General features: G+C 53.0%; 1 protein-coding gene across 1 annotated transcript in view; it reads left to right on the top strand.

The window, feature by feature from the left end:
- Window positions 1-24145, top strand: part of SHANK2 (SH3 and multiple ankyrin repeat domains 2) — a 471028-nt gene that overhangs the window by 115137 nt on the left and 331746 nt on the right. The window contains 1 exon segment of the mRNA XM_033119735.1: window positions 2201-2278. Coding sequence (XP_032975626.1) covers window positions 2201-2278 — 78 coding nt within the window.

Raw genomic sequence — 24145 nt, forward strand, 5'->3', positions numbered from 1 at the left:
CGCCGGGTGACGTTTACACAGGGACCGAAGCTAGGGTGCAGCTAGGGCCCTAGGGCCCCGACAGCCTGAGGACACAGAGGCTGGTAGTCTTTGTCACAGAACTCACATGTACCCCCACCTGTGGCCACGTGGTTTAGATGCAGCCACAGGTACCGTCCTGACTGACTGCAGCCCAGAGAACCAGGGTTCCTCGGCCTCGACTTCCGTTGGCTCCGTTCGCGAGTGCCTTCCTCAGTAATATCCACACGCAGTGGAGGCCTCAGCTGGACCCCTGACCCACGTCACAGGGATTGGAACAGCCCCAGCTGGCTGCTGAGAGCTCACTCTGTCTGCCAGATCTGGACGGGCTCTTGGATTGGGGTCAGGGTCGTGGGAGGGTGACCTGCTAGTGCGGCCCGCTCTCGGTCTCTGTTCCTCTCTCGGTCTCTGTCTTTCTGCGTCTCCGTCCCCCTCTCTCTCTCTCTCTGTATCTCTCTGTCTCTGTGTCTCTCTGTCTCTTCTCAGTCTCTGTCTCTCTGTGTCTTTGTCTCCCTCTCTGTGTCTCTCTCTGTCGCTGTCTCTGTCTGTCTGTCTCTGTCTCTTTTCTGTCTGTTCCCCTCTCTCTTACTTTCCCAATATCTAACACCTTTCCTGAGATCTAATTCGCACACCATGTAATTTACCTAATTTAATTGTGTCTAAAATACACACCCGAATGATTTTCAGTCTCTTCACACAGCGGTGCACCCATCACCCCAAACGGAAACCCATCGGTTACTCCCGAGGCCCCTCCAGCCCTCCAGCTCCGGGCGACCTACCGTCCACTTTCTGTCTCTGTCTTGCCAGCTTGTCATCTTCACTCTGCTGTTCTTCCAGGACCTGTGACCTATGCGGTGTGTACTCGCCTTGGCCCCTGGCTGTCCCCAGGGCAGCAGGTCCCCTTCTGGGCTGGGCTGGGGCCACCGGCCTGCCGTTCTAAGCAGTTTTCTGGGTGGGAGGTCCCCATTGGTCACGCTTCCTCCTCACTCGACAGCTGCTTGCCGATGTCTGTCCTGGGTGGTCGTGGCAAGGTGTCTACATTAGACTCTGTAGATAAAGGCGGGAAAGCCGAGGTGGGTCCAGCACGGGGCTTTGGCTGCAGCCTGCACGGGGGCCATCGGCCCAGGGTCCTGTGATCGGGAAGGTGCCCGGCCCACGGCAGCTGTGACACACGAACACCAGTGTGCACTTGACCGTTTAAGTGGTCTTTGAAAAACATGATTTCCTCATTCTAAACACTCCAGCTGCCTTCCTTAGGGAAATGTGGGCTCACAGTCTTCATTCGTAGGCTGCCACCTGTCTTCTTCTGGCAGGTCTTTGTCCCCGCTCTCCGCAGAAGGGTTGCTGGGCAGTTCTCCGCCGGCCCCCATGGGCAAGTTAGTAGATGCTCAACAAATGGACGGGAATACGTTTATTTTTATTGTGAAACGACACAAGAAATGACTATTGCCTGCCTTTTGGAAACATTAAAGAATATTAGTAAATACTGAGATGAAGATTCCTCCTTTTTGCTCCCTGTTCCTTTTTTCTTCGTGCGAAAGTAAGTCCCGTTAACTGGTACACAGCTTTCCAGACGTACGAATTCTTTATTTTTTTTCTGCAGTGAAACAAATGACATTAAGCTCTGTTACTGCTCTGAGACTTGCGTTTTCTACTTAGAAGTTCTTGGCTATTATGTCTTGTCAGCTTTCATCATTCTGCCTTGTTTTTTCCTACAACTTCCTAGGTGAAGAATGTTCTAGAATGCAATCCTACTTTCCTTTGTTTTAGAGCATTTATACCATCTTGCTGTTTTCTCTTTCTTTCTTTTTGGGTTTCACTTAACGGTACTTCACTTATGATACGGTTTATGCCCTTGTGCAAGACTGTAGAATACAGTGTTAAAAAGTAAAACTGTTGACATGGGGTGTATACATTTAAAATTGTTATAGATCCTGCCAAGTTGCTGTCCAAAGTGTCTGCAGCAGTTAAACTTCAAATGGTAACATCGCGGGGCCAGGGGTGGGGGGTCAGGGGGGTGTCACCGTGATCATGGTGTCTCTGATGAACGAAAAACGCCCTTCCTTTTAACTCTGCGTTTACGTTTCTCTGAATTCTTGTGAGCTGGAGCCTCTGAACGGCTCTCTTTGGAGAATGTCCACACTACCGATTTACCAACAGATTTCTTCTTTTCAACGTGCAGGACAGCTGTGCAAGAGTGCTGCTGTTTCGAGGCGGAAATAAGGAGCTGAAGAACTACAACAGCCAGACGCCGTTTCAGGTAAAAGGAGCCCTCAGAAACAGGAAACGCGGTGTGTGTATTGCTGAGGGAGGCGACTGTGGGTGTCTGCACATCCCGTCTGTATGGTGGACACCGGGTTGGCTGGTTCCATTGGGGACGTTGTGTGTGGAGGTCGTGCCCTGACCCCCATATTGCACCGCTCATCGATGTGGGGTGTTCACGGAAGGTGGCAAAGATGTGGAAGCTTTTCATTGTGCAGCTGTTGGGAAATGCTGGCTTCATGGCCTGTCCTTTCAGTGGGGAGAGCTTTGTGAGAACTGCATGGAGAGGTGGCCTGTCATCCATCTGGCTCCCCGACTGGGTCTGCTGTCCCAGAGTGGAGGGTGGGCCAGCCCAACCCGGTGCTGCTCGTGGTGGTCCACGGCGGAGCGCACAGGCCAGGGTCCTAATTTAGTTTTCACTGCGGTGAGATGGGTGTAACACAAAATTTACCATTTTAACCCTTTCAGTGGTCGTAAGTACATTCATGATGTGCTGGCATCGCCACTAAGAATTTCATTATCACCCCAAAAGAAAGCCCTATACCCACTGAGCAGTCACCCCTACCGCTCCCTCCCCCAGCCCCTGGCAACCACTAATCCACTTCCTGTGTCTAGGGATGTGCTTGTTCCGGACATGGCATGTACATGGAATCACACAGCAGGTGGCCTTCTGTGTCTGACTCGGTCACTCCGCAGCCTGTTTTCAAGGCTCATCCCCTTGTTGCCTGTGTCAGTGTCTCATTCACTTTTATGGCTGAATGACGCCCCATTGACAGATAGGAGGCTCGTCTGAGTTTGATGCAGCTGACTAGATGGTTTAGGGTGAAAATAAAATTTTAGCTAAACGCTCTAAGTTACAGCGATGCATTTTGATGCCACATGAAGTCCGATTCTCCACTTGAACTGAAAATTGAGTCACTGTGGTTCGTGTTTGCAAATAATTTTTGCATCTTATTGAGTTGAAAGCGGTCTTTAGAACTGGCTTCCATGGGAATTTTACTAACACTCTTCTTAGACGTTACTCATTTGCACAGCAGATTATTTTGTATATTATAATCATGCTTTATATGTGGGCTTGATGTCTTGGAAATGAACCAGTTCTGTCTAAAACTTGGGCCGGGTGTCTAATAACCACCATGAAAAAGTTTACTTGTTTCATCAGTGGGGGCAGGCCTGGATTTTAGTGCTGAATCTTGCAGCTTGTCGATGTTGAACATAAGCTGGATCATAGCCGTGAGCTCCTGGTTTGCTGATGGGTCTGTGAAGACTCCCGTTACTCGTCACTCGCCGAGATGAAGTCCCCTTCGCAGTGTGATTGCCAGCTCTGGACCCTTCTGTGTCATTGTGGGACCACTCTGGGCTTAGCTGTGGGTCGGTGGTCTTGGTTTGAAGATTTTTTTTCTGGCCATCAAATAGTATATTTCTCTAGTCCCTTTTCAAAGTCTGGATGTTGCTTAAATCGCTTACAGCACCCGCCCGTGCCCTTGGGTTCACGGTCAGCACTCGGATAATACGAAGGGACCGTTTCTGACTCTGGGCAGTGGTTTGTAGCTGCCACACGGCGCTCCAGGGCAGTGCATGCCTCCAGGACGAAAGGTCACTGTGGGTGGCCTCTCTCTCAGTCCCTGCTCCTGTCCCGTCACCACCCTTCTTAGGGCCGTCCTGGTCCTGGCCAGTGCTCAGTACACCTTCCCACCAGCTAAACCGCAGCGGTCCACACCCAGGGCCATCTGTCTCTATTTCTCTAATGATGATCAAGTGCCATTGGTGGTTCTGGAAGACAATTAAGCAAAACACTCTTGAACAATGGGATGTAGTTCTGTGCAAGCGTTGCTCCCGTAATCAACCGGCAGAAGCAGTGCCCAAGCAGCTTGTTCTCATCGCCCAGGACGGACTCGAGGTGCATGTTGGGAGCTGCTGTCCTTCCTCCGGTCTCCCTATCCCCTGTGTCTGAATGATACGGAGACTTAGTGCAGTCTGTGGCTCTTTGCCTCTAAAATGTCCCCAGCTCTTGTCTTTCATTCACCGTCCTTCCCCTCCCAGTTACAAAAAGGGAATCACTTCCTGTTGTCTGAGGGGCAGTGATGGCTCACTGCGTCACTGAATGGGGATCCACCGTGCCCACCTGGGCAGTGGTGGTGCTTTTCAGCTGCCACTGTGAACGTGGCCTTTCTAAGGAATCTCGGAATGTCTGACAGGGTTTATCTACACGCTGCTGCTTAGTGATGGGATCCAAAGGCTGGGTCAGCAGCATGAGCAGGACTGCGGGACTTGCGAGAATGCAGACTGTGAGCTTCCCCAGCCCACCGAGTCAGAGCTCTGGGGGCAGGGCTGGTGTTCCGTTCTAATAAGCCGCGGGAGACTCTGATGCCTGCTCAGGTTTGAGAATCAGAAGAGACACAGAGATGACTTTCTGAAGGCAGAGGAGAAGGAAAAGCACTTACAGCATTCCTGGGGTGTATCTGAAACAATGGTGGTTCTTAGTCAGCTCCGGCTACCATAACGAAATCTCACAAATAGGGCGGCTTCAACAGCAGACGTTTACTTCTCATAGTTCTGGAGGCTGGAAACCTAAGATCAAGGTGCCGGCAGATTTAGTTTCTGGTGAGGGCTCTCTTCCTGGCTTGTAGACGGCCACCTACTCCCTGGCCTTTCTTCTGTGCATGCGGAGGGAGGGGACGAGAGAGGGGGAAAGGGGGAGAAGAAGAGGGGGAGGGTGGAGTGAAGGGAGGGAGAGAGGGAGGAGGTGCTTCCTGGTGCTTCTTCCTCTTCTGGTCGGAACAACAGTCCTGTCTCATCAGGGCCCCACCTTATGACCTCACGTAACCTTAATTAGCTTCCTAAAGGCCCTGTCTCCAAACACTGTCACCTTAGGGTTTCAACATATGAATTTTTCGGGGACATAGTCAGTGTAACAGTGAGAATGGTGGTAATGATGGTCATAGGAATGGTGGTGGTGATGGTGGTGACGGTGACGGTGGTGACGGTGACGGCGGTGACGGCGGTGACAGTGGTGACGGTGGTGACGGTGGTGACGGTGGTGACGGTGATGGTGGTGATGGTGGTGACGGTGACGGTGGTGACGGTGGTGACGGCGGTGATGCTGCTGAAGGTGGGTACGGTGGTGGTGATGGTGATGGTGGGGATTAGAATATTGATGATGATAGTGAAGATTAATGTTTCCAGTTGCACGGACGTTTAAAGCTCACAGATCGTCTTCTGTATGTTCTCATTTAATGAACAACAGCCCAATGAGGTCAGCATTTTTGATCCCAGTTTATAGGCGGGATGGAATTATGGAGAGACGGAGGCCTCGGTTGAATCAGATAGTGGCCGAGTCTGAGGTCTTCCGGCCTCCTAACTTCCGGTCCAGGGCTCCAGGGGCCACAGTGAGGAAGACACTTCCTCTGGCACGGAACCCCGCTCGCTTCTTGACATGGGGTGATCAGCATCGCGGATTCCTTGCTTGGGAATCGCTCAGTCCAAGGGAGCAAACGAATCCCGACTCTGAAGATAGAGAGAAACAAGTCTGTGGAAGAAGCCCAAAGAAAGAGAGGCTCGCAGGGGAGGAGAGAGCGGCAGGGGAGAGAGGCGGGCACGGCTGTGGATGGCGCGTCACCTCGGCCGGACGCCAGACCCCGTTATCTAGCGAATCAAACACCAGCACGGGCGTTGCCGTGAAGCCGTGCCGCGGCCGTGCTTACTCCCTGTAATCAGCTGGCTTTCAGTGAAGAGCCTGACCCTCCATAGTGTGAATGGGCCTCATGTAATGAGTTGGGGGCGTTGGGAGCAAAAATCGGTTTCCCAGAGAAGCAGCAGTTCTGCTTTCAGATGGTAACGGAGAAACCCTGCCTGAGTCTCCAGCAGGCCGGTGCCAGCCCCCAGAATTGCACGAGCCAATTTCTTAAAATGATCTCTTAATATGTATGTGTGTATGTGTGTGCCCGCACGCGTACACACACACACACACACACACACACACACTTCCTGTTGGTCTGTTTCCTTAGAACGCCGGCTGCTACACAGGAGAGGTGATTTGAGCCCTTCTGTCCTCCCGGCAGCTCCATTCCAAATGGCTCCGTGGTTTGGGAGGTAATCACCCCCGCCCCGGCATTGTATATTTAGAGGCAGCGTTGCTCCCCGGGTGTCCCTGTTGTATCGGTCTCCAGGCCGTATGCAGCAGCTGCTAAGCAGGTGTCCAGATGCAGAGGGAGGAAGGAGGGGATAAGGAGAGAAGGGAAAGGCAGGAAGAGACACTCCGAGCGGTCGCACGCCCATTTCTCGTACGGGTGGGAAGTGTGAGGACGAGGTGGGTGCGGAAACACGGACTGGTCCTTGCGGTGGAAGACACTTGATGAAAGCTTCTCAGGAGGCTGGCTGCCTTCCAAGGAGGGGGCTGTCTGGTGAGCAGCCTGAGTGCCACAGCTCAAAGGGTCAGCAGGGGTTGCACACAGCCACGGGACCCTCTGCTCTTCCTCCACCATCACGCTGCACATGAAAGGAGGAGGAGAAAGGCCGGAGCCAGAAACTAGGCCCTGAGTTCTAAATTCCTCAGATCTTAGGTGACAAATCCCCCGAGCGTGGCCACCCGCCTTGCAGAGCAGAGCCGGGCGTTGGCAGGTGCCCTGAGTTCCGTCCAGCGATGGTTCTGTTTCCTCCAGCCCCTCGCTCTATAATTCGTGTTGCTTTCCAGGCCTCGCCGTAGCACATTCATGAAAATGACCGTCTGTCTCTCTGGCATGTCACATCCATCAGACCCCATGAGAGCATGTCACTCACTTTTGCATGGAGCGCCAAATCGAGTCCACACGTTTAGTGACGTAGCCGCAGGGGAACGAACAAGTTCTCTCTCATCACGTACAACGCTGGACGGGTGGTGGGCACCTTGTCGATGGCCGAGCACTCTGCTTTCTTCAAGTTGTGCTTTTTTTGGGCCAGGTACTTCTGAGTTGGGGCACGGGCCAGTGACAAAGGCAGTCGGACATTCCGGGGGCATCCTGGTTCCGGCTGTTGCATTTTTTCTGGGACACCAATGAAATCCACTCAACAGCACGTGTATTCTTTATTCCCTTCAAGCCCCTTTCTGGGTTTCTTTCCTTGTCTAGTGATTCAGAAACAAAACCGAAGCACCTCATTTTGGTGAGGTCGACATGGATTTAAGAGCAAGGTCGAAGTGGTTTCATTTTCTCCCATGACCTTATGCTTCCATGTTGGATGTCACGGGCAGGGTCTCAGTGTCTCTGCCTTCTGTGCTGCCAATGGTCTAAGGTGACATTGGGAAGTCACAAAGTTAACGTAAGACTGCATTACACACACGCACTCACACTCACACATAAACACACTTACTTAGACACTCGCCCACGCACACTCACACACTCACACACATGCACACTCAGACACACTGCTCCTCCAGAGGTGTATTTCTCATTTGGGGTTTGGGGACTGCCTGTGCTTGTAAATCCTGGTGGTTTGCTAGAGACCCATTTACTTGAACAATGCTGCCATAACTAGACGGCTTGCTTTTATCCACCTTGAAAGAGAAAGGCCGAGAGACAGGCTGAGGCCGGATCAGCAGTCGCTACAGCTTGTCCTCGGATGAGTTTGCTGCTCTCGCCAGCACCATTTCTAGGGATGAGATGCAAGGTCTCCAGAGTTCTCTTCCTGGTTCTCCATCATCCAAGCAGACAGTGCATCAGGGGCAGGGCCCGCTGTGGGGTGATACCCTGAGGCCACTGGCACCTCAGCACACAGATCTGCCCGAGGGCACTGGGGGTGGGGGTGGGGGGCACCGGCACTCACACCTGCACGGCAGCGTGTAAATCCTGCTCCGTCCCCTTCATGGGACCTCGGACAGGCCCCTCGGGATTCGTGTAAAAGTCTGTGAATGCCCCTCTGCTGGGTGGAAGACTGTCCCCCAAATTCATACCCACCCAGAACCTGTGACTGCGACCTTCTTTGGAAGTAAGGTCTTTGCAGGTTATGATGAGGCTGCACGAGTAGGGTGACTGGTGTCCCTGTAAGAAGAGGGAAATTTGGAGACACACAGGGAGAAGCTGTGTGCCTGCGGAGGAGAGACCGGGGAGATACGGCCACAAGTCCAGAGACTCCTGGAGCCCCGGGAGCTGGGAGAGGCAGGAAGGAGCCTCCCCGGAGCCCCAGGAAGGAGCGTGGCCCTGCGACGCCTTCATCTTGGACTTCTGCCTCCAGAGCCGTGAGAGGACCTGTGCCTGCGGTTTTAAGCTGCCCAGTGTGTGGTCACTTGTTCCCGCAGCCCCAGGACATGCACACAGCCCCTCCTGCCACATTGAAATGGGGAGGATCACAGTGAGGGGGTCTGTGGGTGCCTTCTCCCTGTGTCTGCTGTCGTCAGTGCCACCCTGCACGGGGCTGAGGGCCCTGGGAGATGAGCCAAGGTGATGCCACCCCAGGGGCTCCCAGGTGACAGTGAGCCACGCTTGGGGACATGACGACACTCAAGGCCTTTCTTTCCACTCTCAAATCCCCATCATCATGTGCGTTCTGTGGAGAACCAGCATTTGAACCCTTGCAAAATAAGTCAGAAGTGTCAGCTTTCATCTGAGCCCTTTGCATGGCTGACGATGAAAAACGACATTAGTTTTAGATCGCTATTTTTCTTTCTTTTTCTTGTGGTGGTTTATCTGTGGTGTTTACAAGCAGCCTGTGGAGGCGGGAGCTGGGCACGTCAGCACCTGTCTCACTCACGTCTTGTGATTCTCTGAGCTTCTGAAGGGCAGGCAGCGTGCACGGGGCTGGGCCCCCAGCCCTCGCTTGTGGGTGACGGGAGAAGTCTTCCGCTTCCCACCTGCCACCTAGGGGCTCCGACCCCCACACAGTTTGACTGTGGCCTGCTCAGAGGTTTAAAAACATTAAATTCTTTGCCAGCATTTAAATACCCAGGAGTTTCATGTAAAAATTCAGATTTCCATCTTCTCTTGAAAAATTCGTAAAGGTGGCCACACTGGGCAGCCTGTGTGTGTGTGGGTGTTCGGCCGGCCTGGGGAACGCTGCCCCCAGGGAAGGCTGTGCACTTTGCAGCTTGCCGCCGTCCCCAGCACTCCTGACTGCCCACCCCGGCCAGCCTCCTCCTCGTGTGGCCTGGCCGGTCCCTCGGGCGCTTCAGCCTGTGATCCCTGCTCAGGGCATATAGTCGGGGAGCCATTCATTTTTAAGTCGTTTCTTTTAAAAGTTCTTCTGCAAGTCTCATTTGGGATTCCCACGCTGGGTTCCCATAGAAACGGATGTGGAAGTTTCTAGATCAGAGCATAGAAACCTGAGGAACCCAGAATATTGGGGCTGATTCGCCGTGCATATTTGTGATGGAGAGTAATCGGGTTTCGAATTCATGATTTCAGCTAGCACACGTCGCGTTCCCAGAAGGAGCCGTGCTCTCTCCTAGGTGCTGCGGAAATAAGTCAGTGAAGGAGATGATGTCCCTGCTGTCAGGGAGCGTACGTGAGTCCCACTGAGGATTAGCAAGTAAATAGATACACATATAAGACAGCAGGGTTGGTAAATAACATGAAGGGCAATCAAGCAGGGTGAGAGGGGTGGAGAGAAACGGGGTGGTGCTGTGGAAGGGGGGCTTTTTTCTGATGGGGGCCTAGCACAACCTCGGACGTGTGAGCAGAGATCAGGAAAAGGGGAGGCAGGGAGTGGGCCCAGCTAATCTATGGGCGGGAAAGCTTTCCAGGGAGAGGAGCCGGCATGTGCAAAGGGCCTGGGGCCAGAGCATACCTGGTGTGTTTGAGGAGCAGCGAGGAGGCCGGCTGGCTGCGGGAGCTGGTGCGTGGAGGCCAACACCAGTGGTGGGAAATGAGGCCGAACAGGGGCCACGTGACGGGGCAAGGCTTAGGGTTTCACTCTGTGTGAGACGTGAAGTATCGACAAGATGGAAGGAAACTCTAAAACAGAAATCAACGCATCCATCTGGCCACCAGTCATGATCCCGTGTGAAAAGCAGAGGGTGCCATGGGAGGGTGAGCGACAAAGATGAAATCTCGCGGAGATTATGACCAAGGCTTCTGGATTCAGCAAAATAGCCTTGGGCTGCGCTGACCAGTACAGTGGTCGTAGGACGCATGGGGCTTTTAGGTGTACTTGTAAGTAAATAAAGTGTAAAGTTCTGTTCCTTGGTTATGTCACCTATATTTCAGGTGCTCAGTACCCACTGCATTGGACCACACTGTTCTGGAGAAACCCGGGGTGCTCCCATCCTCCACCCTGCAGGTTAATGGGTTTAACGGGTGTGGAGTGGTTCAGTCTGTCCCCCTAAGCCAACGACGTCCAGCCCGCATTGAAACGGTTCTCCCATCCCGGAGCATGTGGCCAAGGCTGGGGCTGGAGCCCGAGAGGTCTGTTTGCAGAAACTGCTGTCACTGAGCGGAGGGAAGTATGCTGGCACATGCACAGGCTCCCTGCCAGGGTCACGTGTGTGGCGATCACGGAAGGCTACGTGCTCCTTACCCCGCCACGTACAATGAAGGACAAATGGTCCTCCATTCATGGCACCAGGAAGCGGGGAAGAAAGGTCAAGAGAATTAGGGGAACCGGAAAGCAGGCGGACACCTGATAACTGGCCTGACAGCCCGAACACCCCCTGCCTGGCACGGGAGGGTGGGCGGCAGTGGGACGGGTATCGCCCGGAACCCAGGGAGAGGAGACCTGTCCTCTGCGATTTACACCTTTGTCAGAACCTGGCCATAATTTAAGTATAGGTAAATAGCAAAGCAGGCTTTGAAACGTGGCTATTACTCACCCACACAGGGGAAGTTTAATCGTAGCTGACGGGTGCTGTCGGCTGCGGGTAAGACGTGGATGGCCATCCTAATGTAAACACAGACAAGCGGTGACTTAACCTAAGCCCGGGACACGCCTGGCCAGGCGGTGTGATCCATGAGTGGAGCCCTTGTCTTTCCGGGCAGGATGTCTGTAACGAGTATTGAAACGGAAGGAAATCAGGAGAGATCCCCACAAGTGTGCGGTTTAGAAACTGGAGGTAAAGCACCGAGAAGCAGCTACGTGTGGGAGGAGCTTGGGGTGTGCAGGGAGTGGGTGGGGAGTGGGTTCGACGTTTTGAACCATTCATCCAGATCTATGGCATTCCTCAAAATAAAAATTCGATTTCATTGTTTTAAAGAAAATCGTGAGTAGTACCCCGCCCCCTTCGCACGATCTCCCCTTTACGTGGTGAACCCCTATTCACCCTACAAAACCGTAGCTGTTCCTCTGCAGGTGCTTTCCTGCAGCCCAGGGAAGTCCTTTTGGTTCCCTTATTACCTGATGCTACCTTTTATGAGATAGGATGAGATTGTATGAGAACTGAGATTATTGTATGAGATTGTATGAGAATGGACGGTGTCTGCACCCCCGAGACACACTGTAAATTGCTGGAGGAGAAGGTGCCCTGTCTGTCCCATCTTTGTATTCAGGGCCCAGCACCAGACCTGTGCTGGGCAGAGGCCTTTGATCACGTGGCTCCGTGTCATTTCTCATGCCGGCCACTAAGTGGCAGTGTTAACACAGGACAGCTCGGTACCGACGTCAAAAGGCTGGGAGCCCAGGGTGCTGACATTGACGTAAGGTGTTCACAGATCAGCAGTTTCTGTCCCCAAGAAATTTCTGTTCCTGAATCTAAGCCCTGCGATTGTTCGTCAGTTAGAAGGGAAGAAGGAGCGCCCCTGTATCGGTCGGCTGGAGCGGCTATAACAGGATGCTACCCTCAGGGCGTAAATAACTGACATTTACTTGTCACAGTTCTGCAGGCTGGACGTCTGAGGTCCAGGCGCCGTCCCTTCAGTCTCTGATGAGGACGTGCTTTATCGGATGCTTGCGTGGGGCTGCCTTCCGTGCAGGTCTTCGCACGGGCTTTCCTTGGTGTGTGCGCATGGAGAGGGAGGGAACAGCGGTGTCTCTGTTTTCCAGCTTTACGGAGATACAGTTGCCGTAGGACATTATTTAAGGTTAAGGTTGTGAAAGGTGATGATTTGTAAGCGTGTGCGTTGCGAGCCGACCACCAGCGCAAGGTCAGCTCACACAGTCACCTTTCCGGGTGTATGCTGAGGACTTGGCAGACCTCCGGTCTTAGCAGTTTTCCAGTGGGCGGTGCAGCATTGACGACTGTCCTGTCGTCGCCACGTCGTGTGTCGTCCCAGAACTTACTCAGCTTGTAACTGGAAGCTGGTACCCTTGGCCCACGTCTCCCCATGGCCCCACCCACAGCCGCTGGAAACCGCCACTCTGCTCTCTGTGTCTGCGAGTTCGGCTTTTTTAGCTTCCACATCCAAGAGAGATGACGCAGTGTTTGTGTCTGTGGGACTGTCCCTCTCAGGGTTGTCACTGCACCAGTCTCAGAACCTGGCCCCGTCGGTGGCTGGCACTTCCCCGCTGGACCCCGACTGCCACCAGGCCTCGGGCGTCCCCAGGGGACGGTCTACGTCGCTGTTCTGGGGGAGCGGTGGGGGAAAACGCTTCTTCCGCCCCAAAGCTCTGGTTTGTCTTCTTACAAGGACACCCGTCCCTTCGTGGGGGCTCCACCCTGATGACCTAATCACCCCAAAGGCCCCACCTCCAGGTACCACCCCCACAGGAGTCTGAGGGGGACGCACGCATTCGGTCCATTAACAAACCCAAACGGCCAGTGTCGGAGCTGTTTCAGGCCACGGGTGTTACGGCCTCTCAGTTGCTGTCACGCTTCTCTCAAGTTTCACAGTTCGCTTTCAATGTGTGATCTGCTGTCATTCCTCCCACATAACTGCGCGCAGGCGTGTGTACATGTGTGTGTCGGGCTCCACATCCCCCGTGTGCCGTGTCTGTCTAGATCACCACGAAGCTTTCCAGAAGGACAGAGAGCTGGCATTTCCTGAGTGTCCCCTGTGGGCCACATGGGGGTTTACTGGCTGCATATTTAAGTGTCGTCAGTCTGCCTTACATATCGGCTGGGAAGGCGGAATGGAAATGTGGGGCTCTCGGACCCCAAACTCACCTCCCATCTCTGTCCCCTGAGCTGATAGCAGCACACCACTAACCTTCGTCTCCCAGCAGAATGAACGCAGCTCCATGAGGGCAGAGACCAAATCCCCACTGTCATCGTCACATTCCCAGGCGTGGCACTTGTGGGTCCCCGGCATCAACGTCATGGGCGAATGGATGACGCCCCTGGTGACCCCGCTTGGTGCTAGCTCGGTGATGTTGGTGGCCCTCTGCTTGGTTTCCTCATTGCCTCCCCGTGAAGTTTCAATGCTCTGGACACATACTGGGAACCTTCTAGGTCCTGGCGGCTGTGCAGCCCCAAGTAAACCATCTTTGTGCCCTGAGAACCAGTTTTCACTCCCTTGAGGAATGGATGAAAACATTGCGCTCCCTGGTTTGGGGAAAATGCCAGTTTTTGTAAAATCGAGTCACTCCTCTTGGGGATCCTCAAAGGACAAAAGAATAGAGGAGCTGCCTGGGGGCACCACAACCAATTGCCACACACTTGGCGGCTTAAAACAACAGGAATTTATTCTCCCACAGTCTGGACGCCAGAAGTTGGAAATCAAGGTGTCGTCAGGACTACCCTCCCTCCTGGGATTCCAGGGGAGGCTCCTTCCTGCCTCTTCCGACTTCTGGGGCTCCAGGCGCTCCTGGGCTGGTGGCTGCTCCCCCAGGGTCTGCCTCCGACTTCCCTCAGCTCTTCCTCTTCTGTTGTCAAGTCTCGCCTGCCTTTCTCATGTCATACACTTGTGACAGCAGCTAGGGCCCACCTAGTTAGTCCTAGCGAATGTCCCCATCTCGAGATCTTTCACTTTATCACAGCTGCAGAGATCCCTGTTTTGCCATGCAAAGTCACATGTTCATAGGTTCCAGGGATTCGGGCCCAATACATTTAGGGGGTCATTATTCTGCCCCCCACAAGAGGGAAAGAGAGTAGGTGGGCAGACTAGTGGGTTCTGGATGAGGACCGGGGCAGAGGGCCCCACGCCTGCCCAGACCTGTGCTGGGGACGGAAACCGAGGCCTGAGATGTCCCGGACCCGGTGGACGAGGCAGCTGGAGTCAGCGAAGCCCAGAAGCCGTGAGCAGGTGGATGAGACCCGCGCACAGGGCACCGTGGAAAAGGCTTTGCGGTTCCCGTTTGGTTGTAGACATTGTCCTGATTGCACACGACTTTGGGACTTTTTAAAGATTTTTGTGTTCCCTGTTGCTAGTTCTGCTCAAGGGACATTTTCTTCTATCTCGCCTGAGTTCTGGAAGCATCGAGGCAGCTGTTTGGTGACCCTTAAACTTTTCTTCCAGACATTACAAATGTTGATCTATTACTTTATTTAAAGCTCAGAATCCCTCTGCATGCTGTCTTAGCTTGTTCGAGGCTGGCAGGTGTCCTGTTCTAAGGACAAATAGACAACCGGGGTTTGGCCAGGACACAAGTGCCAGTCCAACGCTACAAATCCCAGGCTCCCAATTGAAAAGCAGTGACATTTCCACAAAGGTCGCCCCAAACAAGACATCCCAGGGAAGGAATGCGACACAGAAGGGTTGGTTCCAATGAGCAGTGAATGACGTTCCTACCAGGAGATTCGGTGTTGACTCAGTCACATCAGGGGGCGACGTGGGTGCCAATGTACCTCACCCACCCTCTGGGGTACTTGGTATGTGTTCACTTGTCAGGGAATGCTGGGGGGGCACTTGGGCCAGGCAGGCGAGGCTGGAGGGGACACAGGTCCTCCCGTCGCTCACTTGGCCAGCACCAGCCCTCAGTGACGCCGAACCGTCTCCACCGTGTCCTCTAGTTGCTAACGAGGTCATCAGAAACCAAAAGGATCGCCAACAAAACCGAAATTAATACACCGGCACGTGGCTTCCTTTGCCTGCTGCTCTACAGGTATTTGTAAACTCTCGGGTGGGTTTCAGTACTCAGATTCTTCTCCATCGTTTTGTTTCAATGTTTTGAGAATAAGCTCCAGAGAGCTGGCATTTAAGGAATGATATTTATTCAGGGCAGAGAACTCTCAGCCAGCTGTGACATCGATACGGCCAAATGGATTTCAATTAGTGTGTGACTTCAGCCACCGGCAAGCAAGAGTGGGACTCTCTGTGGCTCAGCTGCACGGCTGGGGTGGGGGTGCGAGCTTGGCTTCGTCTCTCTTAGAAGTGAACCCCAAGCTGTCTGTGATGGACGCCTCCAAGTCTGTGCTTGACTAGGAACAATTCACAATACAGGGCCCAGCTTACGATGCCTGTTACCATTACAAACAAAGAGCCCGGGACAAAGATTCGTTCCGCCTTTCCCCATGTGGAGTTTTCAAAGCACGTGCAAGCCACCTTCTATCAGAGGGCTTTTGCATCTTAGAAAAGCGTCTTTTGGGGCAGAATCTGGTTTTATCCATCTCTTCATTAAAGCCAAGTGCCAAGCTCTGCACCTGGCACATAGTAGGTGCGCTTATTCATTAAATAAGTGAAGGAAAATTAAGTTAGCGCCCTGGGTCCCCGGCAGACCTCGTGCCCGGATGGAATAGAATCAGTGTGGCTGTAGACTTGAGGGTTGGAATGATCACATGACCCCAGCATCCTCCTTTGGTTTATATCTTTTCCCCGGAAAGATGAAGGCATCCAAGAGAGGAAAGTTCTAGAAGGTAAGTCCACTTGTTAAAATGACTGGCCCCGGTAAGTCGGATGAGCTTGTCCCCTTGGTCACTCTCCTCTTCGAGACTCAGGTGTCTTGTCTGTTAACCAGTGACAGTTCTGCCATCTTGGGGAGTTTTTGTGACCCCTGCCGACCATTCACCCGTCGCCGTTAAGGACGGATTACTGTGATGCTAGTCGGCTTGGCCCGCGGCTGAGGGAAGGCATTTTGGCTCCCACAGTGCCAAGTTCTCTAACGCCAGCGAGCTCTCACGGGACCCCCCGCTGAGCTCTGGAAAGCCCAGGGGACCTTCGGCACCCACCTCTGCCAAGGGGACTTCCTGCCCATGCAGCGTGTCCCCAGGCACTTTGCGATTCTTCTTCCTGGGAAACAACCCTTTACCTGGGTGGGTACACCTGTGAGGGTTCCTTCTACCTTGTGGCCCACTGGTCCCCTGACAGTTACCTGCTGTTCCAGGTTCATTCATCACTTAACAAACACTTCTTGTAAAGCTTCTGAGTCCCGAGGGTGGGATGTCCGTAGTGTCCCTGCTGTCACCGAGCACCCACTCGACCTCTGTCAGCAGGACCACACCGCCGAGTGCTTCATCACGTGCTGGGTCTCACCCACGTGAAGGGGGTCCCTTCTCACGTGTGACGTTACCCTCAGGGGGACTTGCGAGATTTATCAGCAGTCTCTGTTTGATCCCTGGGCACCTAAAATAATGAGCGTCATGCAACCGCTGGGGACTTACAGTTGGTGAAACAGTGACGTTGTCACAATGGTTGTCAGATGGTTGCCACAGTGACAACAAATGCCAGGAGAGGGTATCTGAGGGTGGCTGAGCCTGGGCCCAGCGGGCTGCCCTGGGAGCAGCTCTGCATCTGCCTCTGAAAGCCGAGTAACTGCGCTCGGAGCAAGAAGGTGGGTGGAGAGGGTTGCTTCTCGGGGAGAGCCATGTGTCTGACGGTCCTGCCACTCAAGGTGCCAGCCTGAGGCACGGGGCTTGTGTCACACGTGGCCTGAAGGCCGTGGAAGGATGCTAGATTTGCAATAAGAAGCGAACACCTGGTTTTAAAGGGCTCTATGCTTGTTGTTATTTTGCCTTTAATTGTGATAAAATATGCATACCCAGTGTTGCCAGATCTTCCCGCTTTTTAAGAGAATTTAGAAATTCAGATCTTTTTCTATTGTGGTGAAGGATGCGTCATGTAGGAATGGCCACCTTAATCATTTTGACTGTGCAGTTCAGGCACTAAGCACATTCACGTGGTTGTACAACCATCACCACCGTCATCTCCAGAACTTTCCATCGACCCAAACAGAATCTCTGTCCCCATGGAACACTCCCCTCCCCTCCCCCAGCCCGGGCACCACCATCTACTTCCTGTCTCTGTGAATCTGACTCCCCTAGGGACCTCGTGTGATGGGGTCACACGGGATGTGTCCTTCTGTGTCTGGCTCGTTTCACTCAGCGCAGTGTCCTCCAGGTCCATCCACGTCGCAGCAGGTGTCAGGATGTCCTCCCTTCTGATGGCTGCGTGACACTCCAGTGTGTGGAGGGACCGCGTTTCGTTATCCAGTCATCCGTCGATGGACACTCGGGTGGCTTCCACCCCTTGGCTGTTGTGACTACTGCAGCTGTGAACATGGTGTGCAAACATCTCTATGTGTCCCTGTTTTCACTTCTTTTGGGTCAGTGCCCAGGAGTGGACTTGCGGGGTCACGTGGTAGTGCTTTGTTTCATTGAGGAACCACCGTGCTGTTTTCCACAGCAGCTGTCCCATTTTACGTCCCCACCAACACCGATTTCTCCACATCCCCACCAACACTTGTTTCCATGTCTGTTTTGTTTATTCAGTAACCATCCTGATGGGTGTGAGGTGGTGGCTTATGTGTTTTTAAATAGCTTTTGTGTGGCAACCACCAGGCCACAATTGGAAGGAGGCCTGTGCCTGAGCAGGGGCGTGGTCAGGAGACCCCACCCCTCCTGGTGGAGACCCCACATGGGGTTTCTCAGCTGCCTCTGACCTTGGCTTTGCTCCCTACTAACAGAAGATGGAACTTGGCTGAAGGGATGCCTGCTGACATCCTGGCATGATATGGCCCGGCATCCTGACTTGGAAAAGAGCTGGTTTCCTGGGAATCAGCCCGAAGTTAGTGACCTGGGTCCCGCCTGCTCTGTGGCCCATTTCTCGGTATCCGCTGCCCCCCTGGCCGGGACAGCATAGACATGGGGACCCAGCAGTCTTGTTGCTTCTGCTGCTAACGGGGTTTGAAGGTCCCATTTCTGGAGTGTCTAAGGAGAGTCCTCACGGTTTCACAGCCCAGGGTTTGAGAGAAACACTGGTGTGTCTGGCAGTGAAGAGTTCCTGGGGCTCTTGTTAGAGACTGGATCTTGTTTTCATCATTACGTTTTCCAGAGCCCAGGCAAGAGGAACCAACACTTTTGTCCAGAATTAGATGTACCCAAAATGTTCCCTTCTTCCCTAAGGACTTCACAGTTTCAGCTTGAAAAGGACATTTCCAGCGGAAGATAAGGTGTCATAGAGATGATGGTAATTTTGAGACGTTTCAAGTGGGCTTATGGAAATGGGTAATAAATATTCCATGTAGAGACTCTTTCAGGGTTTGTTTTTTTTAAAAAAACAGTATTTGTCATGCTGGTTTTGAATTGCTAGAATTTCCGCAGGCTTGAACGTGGATCATGTTTTCCATTCTTTTTTTAAGATGGTTAGGAGGAGGATTTTCATTTTGGAAAAATAACCAGGGAAGTTGACAGGGTGTGTGTGTGCAGAAGAGGTGGGCCCGTGCCCCAGGCCGCAGCTTTCGGGATGCGGGCGCTCGTTGCCGTGGGAGCACGCTAGCGCCGGCTCCTTGCCGTGGCCCGTGGGCAGCCAACAGCCTCTAACTTAGAGCTGGTGTGTCTTTGGCATCGAGCCATCTTTTCTTCTTCCTCTGGAAGGAATAGGTGAGCTCTTGAAGGTGACCCGAGAAACACTGCCCCTGGTGACCAGTGGTGAGTGTCAGCACCTACAACGGGCACACAAAGCCAGCGGATACGTTTGTATTGTTTTCAGCCACGGCATGTGTGGCCCTTTGTCACAGCAGCTGCAGGAAACTCGTCCTTGTGTCCTAGTCACTGAATCCTCACAGCAGCCCTTAGAGGCAGGTCCCGTTGTCGTCGCCGTGTCTCAGATGAGGACACTGCACGCCGAAACGTCTCGTGCTCTTTGGGGTAGTTGTGGGGTGGGGGCAGAGCCGTAGTGAAACCCAGACACCCTGTACCCCTCTTAATTTTCCTGTGAAGACATACTTCCTTATTCTGATAGAAGCTCATGAATGGTGACCTTGGGTACAAATGCTGGAAGGCGCACTACAGAAGATGAAAGCGCTGACAAGACGCTCAGACACACGGCTGTCTTTCAGGGTGTCATTTCTTTGTTTGATGCTTTCACAGCTCCCTCTGAGCCCTCTCTTTCCACTTCACACCTGAGCTTCTGCAGGTCTGTTCCCCTTGGAGGCGCTGTGAAAACTGCTCTGCTCCCTCTTCTGCCAGCCCCAGCCCCAAGGAGGGGCTGGGAGTCACTTTCGGGTCACCCCACACACCCTGCCTTCTCTGTCACAGGCTGGTGGCGGGTTGAAGGTGGACCCACTGCCCGTCTAGGTTCACGGCCATGGGCTGCACTGTACCTGCCTGCACTGTCCAACTCTGGCCACGACATGTCTTGCCAAACTTGAGATTGTTTCCTTCCTTGGTCCTGATTCTGCCCCGGGGGTGCTTTGAAGGGAGCTGTATCTTCCCTCCGGAACGTGCACCCCCAGAGCCCCCACCCCGTTGTATTCTCCTCACAGGGATGAGCTGTGAAACACGCCCTCGCCTCAGGCCACCTGTGTTCTCTCCATCCCAGGATCCCGTGAGCCCTTCTCATGTCCCAGATACAAGCCAGCAGGAGAGCCCTGCAGCACCGGCCCCCAGGAGGCCCTTTCCTGGGGTGCGGTTGCTCTGGCACCCACACTCTGCTTCCCATCTTGGCCCCGGCACGAGCTCTTGAGCGATGCCTGGCTGCCCGAGAGCTGGCTCTTCACTGAATCAGGCTTCCTGGCTGGTCGACCAGCTGTCTCACATCTGTGGCCTCATGCATTCTCCCTTCAAATAGATGAGCTTTTCCTTCTAGATGTCTCTGGAACACAAGGGTGGAAAGGGGCAGTGCCGTGGTTTCTGAAGTCTCTCCTAAAGAACTGAGGAGCTGTGGGACCTGGGACAGGTATTGCTAACAACGTCCCCAGTCGTCTGAGTCTTGGGGCATGCGACTCATGGCGGTGCAAGAAATCTAAGACCACCCGGATGCTGTCTGTGTCTTAACGGCCATCATCACGTCCACAGGTCGTGCCTTCCGTGGCACGCACCCCTTCAGAGATGGGGACTCATCACTTCCCGAGGCGACCGCTGTCATGGGATCTCTTCCTTGCACTGACTTTCATCTCTCCTTCCCCTGCTGGCCTCCGTCACTCTCGCCTCAGCCCAAATCCATCAGCCCCACAGGACAAGCCCACACTCCGTCCCAACCCTGACCGCTCGGAGCCAGCCAGGCCCCCAGGCAGTGAGCAGATCGTAGCACAGGCGCCGGCGGAACCGGAGTGTTTAATCGTGAGATCCTTCAAGCGGGAGTCGGTCAGTGTGCAGGGACTCTTACTCATCTGACACCATGGGAAGTATTGTTGTTTATAAAATAGTCTCCTGTCTCTATGTGTTTCCTCTGAGCCTGTTTCTTACTGTGGGTCCCTATTTTGTTAAATGAAGAAGCTACAATATCGAGATGCCCTAACCAGCATACGAGGTCTGCCTGCCTGAGCCTCTCCCCTCCCTACCATCCGAGGCTGCAGAACTGGTTTTCACCTTTCTGTTTCAAGCGGGTGGGGAGGAAGCAACCGGGAGGCAGAAGAGACCCTCGTGAGTAATGGTAGAAGGTGAGGCTCGGAGCCTCCTTGTACGAGAAGGGGTCAGCCCAGGGGACAGTGGGCAGCTCTGTGCAGCCCATCTCGGTATTTGCAGATGCTGCATTTGCAAATTCACCTGCTCGCTAAAATTCACTCGTAACCCCAAATAAAAACTTGCAGAGGTTTCCACATTTGTGTGTGTGTGTGTGTGTGTGTGTGTGTGCGCTTTTTGTTGGTGGGTTTGCTGCTTACAGTTGCCCTCGGGCGTGGTGCTGAAATGCTGTTCGGGCTTCCCCAGCGTGAAGGCTGTGACGTGCCTTGTGGAGAAAGTCTGTGTTAGAGAAGCTTCGTCCCGGCCTGACCTGCAGCGCCGCTTGGCTGTGAGTTCCAGTTACCAAGTCAGTAGTCTGTATGGGATCAGGCGTCTTTGCACAGAAACACCCATGAAGCCAGGCTGTGTGATTGTCGCGCGATGAACGTGTGGCCAGAGGCTTGCAGGAACCTGAGCCTGTGTGTCCCCTAGGAGCACCGGTGGGTCCGCTGTTCTCTGAATCAGTGCTCGGCTTCATGGGACGTACGGACCGTGAATGATGAGAACTGACTGTACAGTAAGAAGCTGTGTGCGCACCGCAGGGCCAGCAGGGGCGCCCTGTCCCTCTTCACGTCGTGTCCAGTAGGCTGTCCTGTGAGGGTCCGCTGCTCTTCCTGCCCGTCATGCGTGGTGGGTTTGCGTGTAGATTTACACCCTCACACAGGCGTGAGGCTTTGGGGTGGAAGCCCTGCACCCCAGATGTCTTTCCTACCAGGTTTTCAGTCTCCGCCTTTTGCACGGGCAGGTTTCCAGATTTCCACTCCGTGTGGATAGCTGGTGCGTGGGGCGGGCACAGATACTGGAAGAGACGGAAACATGCCTTCTGCCATCATGCCATCAGGTGATGAAGCAGCTTGGAGAAGACTCCCAGGTGGTACCTGCAGCGTTCAGGTGCCTCTTCTACAGGCATAAAGGGTTTCTCTTCCCTGGGGGGCAGTCTTGCAGAAAATGCACGTGTTTCTTAGCTCCGAGTCAGCGAAGCAGGATACCTCTGAAATGTTTGTCCCCTAAAGTCTCTGGTGGAATGGGGTATATATTTAACCATTGCTTTCTTAAACACACAGACACAGCTCAAGGCTGCTGATTCATGCAGATATAAATAGTGGCCCCTGTGAAGCCCCACGCGCCTTCCTGCTGTGTGGCTGACTGTCGTGTTCTCGCTGACTTTGTACTTCTTCACCAACGGGAGAAAGGAAACTGAGCACAACAGTCTGAGTGGACAAGCGTGTTAAGCCCATTCGCTGAAGGCTGCCCTCCTTGAGCAAGGATGGTGGTGGGGAGGGCGGGTCCCGCTGAACTTGTAGAATTGGGGTGGGCTCCGGCCAGAGAACCCTGCATGACCGTCTGTGTCCTCAAAGTGCTGAGTTTTGGGTAAGATGGAAGCTGGACTCCAGAGTTGTTTTGCTACGGGTGCCATTTTGCAAAGGGGACCGCTGCCTTGCGTGTGACAGTCGTGCACGAAGGTTCAAACTTGGAAGGAAAGAAAGAGCACAAAGCAGAGGGCGATGTCTGTCGTCCTCGGGTCACTCTCCAGTGAGGATCAGTGGTCTTTCAGTCACGAGCCGTCCACTGCCATCTGCCTGGATGTAACCGGCTTGGCCGCCCACTGAAGGCACTTGATTGAGATGCTTCAGACATGACGTCAGGGGTCTCGCCCTGCCCTGTCCCAGAAGCAGGGGTGACAGGTACTGACCCTTGCACATTGGGAAATCTGCACCCGGGACCTGGCATTCCTTTTCTGTGATGACGCTGACATCTGGGGAGCTAGCCAGCCTCCTGTCCCCCGTGGCAGACACAGGGTTCCCTGCTGTGGCTCTTGGTGAATGGTCACTGGCAGTGACAATGCACCTGCCTTCTCATAGGCTGGACGCCAGAGGCTGGAAGGGGAGAGGAGCTGCCCAGGTCAGCTTGTCAGGATGGAAATAGAATGAGGACCCCAAGGATCCAGGGGATTGCTGAGGGTCCAGCAGTCATCTGTGTAATGAAACCACTTCTGCCACCTGTCACCTCCTCCACTGTCATACACCCAACCCTGTCCTGGAACATCAGGGACCCTCGTCTCTTATCAGCCCCTCCTGCCACGCTGTGCAGACTTTTTCCTCCCCTTCCCCCGACATTTGATGGTTCTTACCACCCATTTGGCACCTGTTGATTGCTTGCTGTGAAGAGTGCCCATTGGTTTTGCCTGTTTGGGGGTTGGGGCTTCTTCGTTTTAGGTTGGTATTGACATAATAATTATTGTAACTCTTACCCACCATTGGTTAGATTTTTTCCCCCCAAAATTTGTCCTTTCTTTTAACTTTGCTTATAGTTTTTTAAAGCTTAGAAAAAGGTGTTGCGTTTATTTTTATGTCACCAAGCTGGCTTTCTCCTCTGTGCCTCTGGCTTTGGTGACATATTCAGAAACTCACCACCCATACATTTTCATTCTCTTTATCACTTCTTCATTTATTTTCATCTGATTTTTGTTCCTTCCTGAATTGCATAGATTTTTTTTGTGTGTATGTGTGAGACTACTTTTCTTTTGCTAGACGTCCCTTTTAGATTTCAAGCTGACGATAGACTCTGCTTTGATTTTTTTTTCCCCCTCAAGATGATTGGATATATAGCTTACTGTTAAGAGAATATTTTTGCTAGGTATAGATTCTAGATTGGCCATTATTCTCTTTTAGCATTTTCTTGTCATTTGTCTTCTCTAGTTTCTTTTGAAAAGAATTCTGTCAACGTAATTGTAGATAACGGTCATTTCTTCATTTGCTGTGGCAGCATTAGAAACTTTCTTTTTGCCCTTAATTTTCAGCATTTCTGTGCCTAGATGTAGTTTTCCCTGTTTTTATCTTGCTTGAGATTCATACAACTTTTTGAATGTTTGGGTTCACCTGGTTCACTAGTTTAGGTTTCGTATAGAATAGTACTTCTGCTCCATGATCCGGCCTCTCGCCTAAGTGTCCAGTTATGCGTGTCAGAGCTTTGCAGTGTGTTATGTGTCTCCTTTGCATCCTTTCCATTCTTCCCTCTGTGCTTTAGTTGGTGCATTTTTTACTGACCTATTCTCCAATTTCCTTATGCATCTTCTATGTGTAATCTGATCTTAAAACCACATTTTAGGTCCTTAATTATAGATACTATATTTCTAGGTCTGCAGTTGGCACTTGATTCCTTTTTACGCTTTCCAGTTTTCCAACTTTTCAGCCATTTTCTTTAGTTTTCTCT

This window comes from Rhinolophus ferrumequinum, chromosome 11 (assembly GCF_004115265.2).
Source record: "Rhinolophus ferrumequinum isolate MPI-CBG mRhiFer1 chromosome 11, mRhiFer1_v1.p, whole genome shotgun sequence".
NCBI lineage: Eukaryota > Metazoa > Chordata > Mammalia > Chiroptera > Rhinolophidae > Rhinolophus > Rhinolophus ferrumequinum.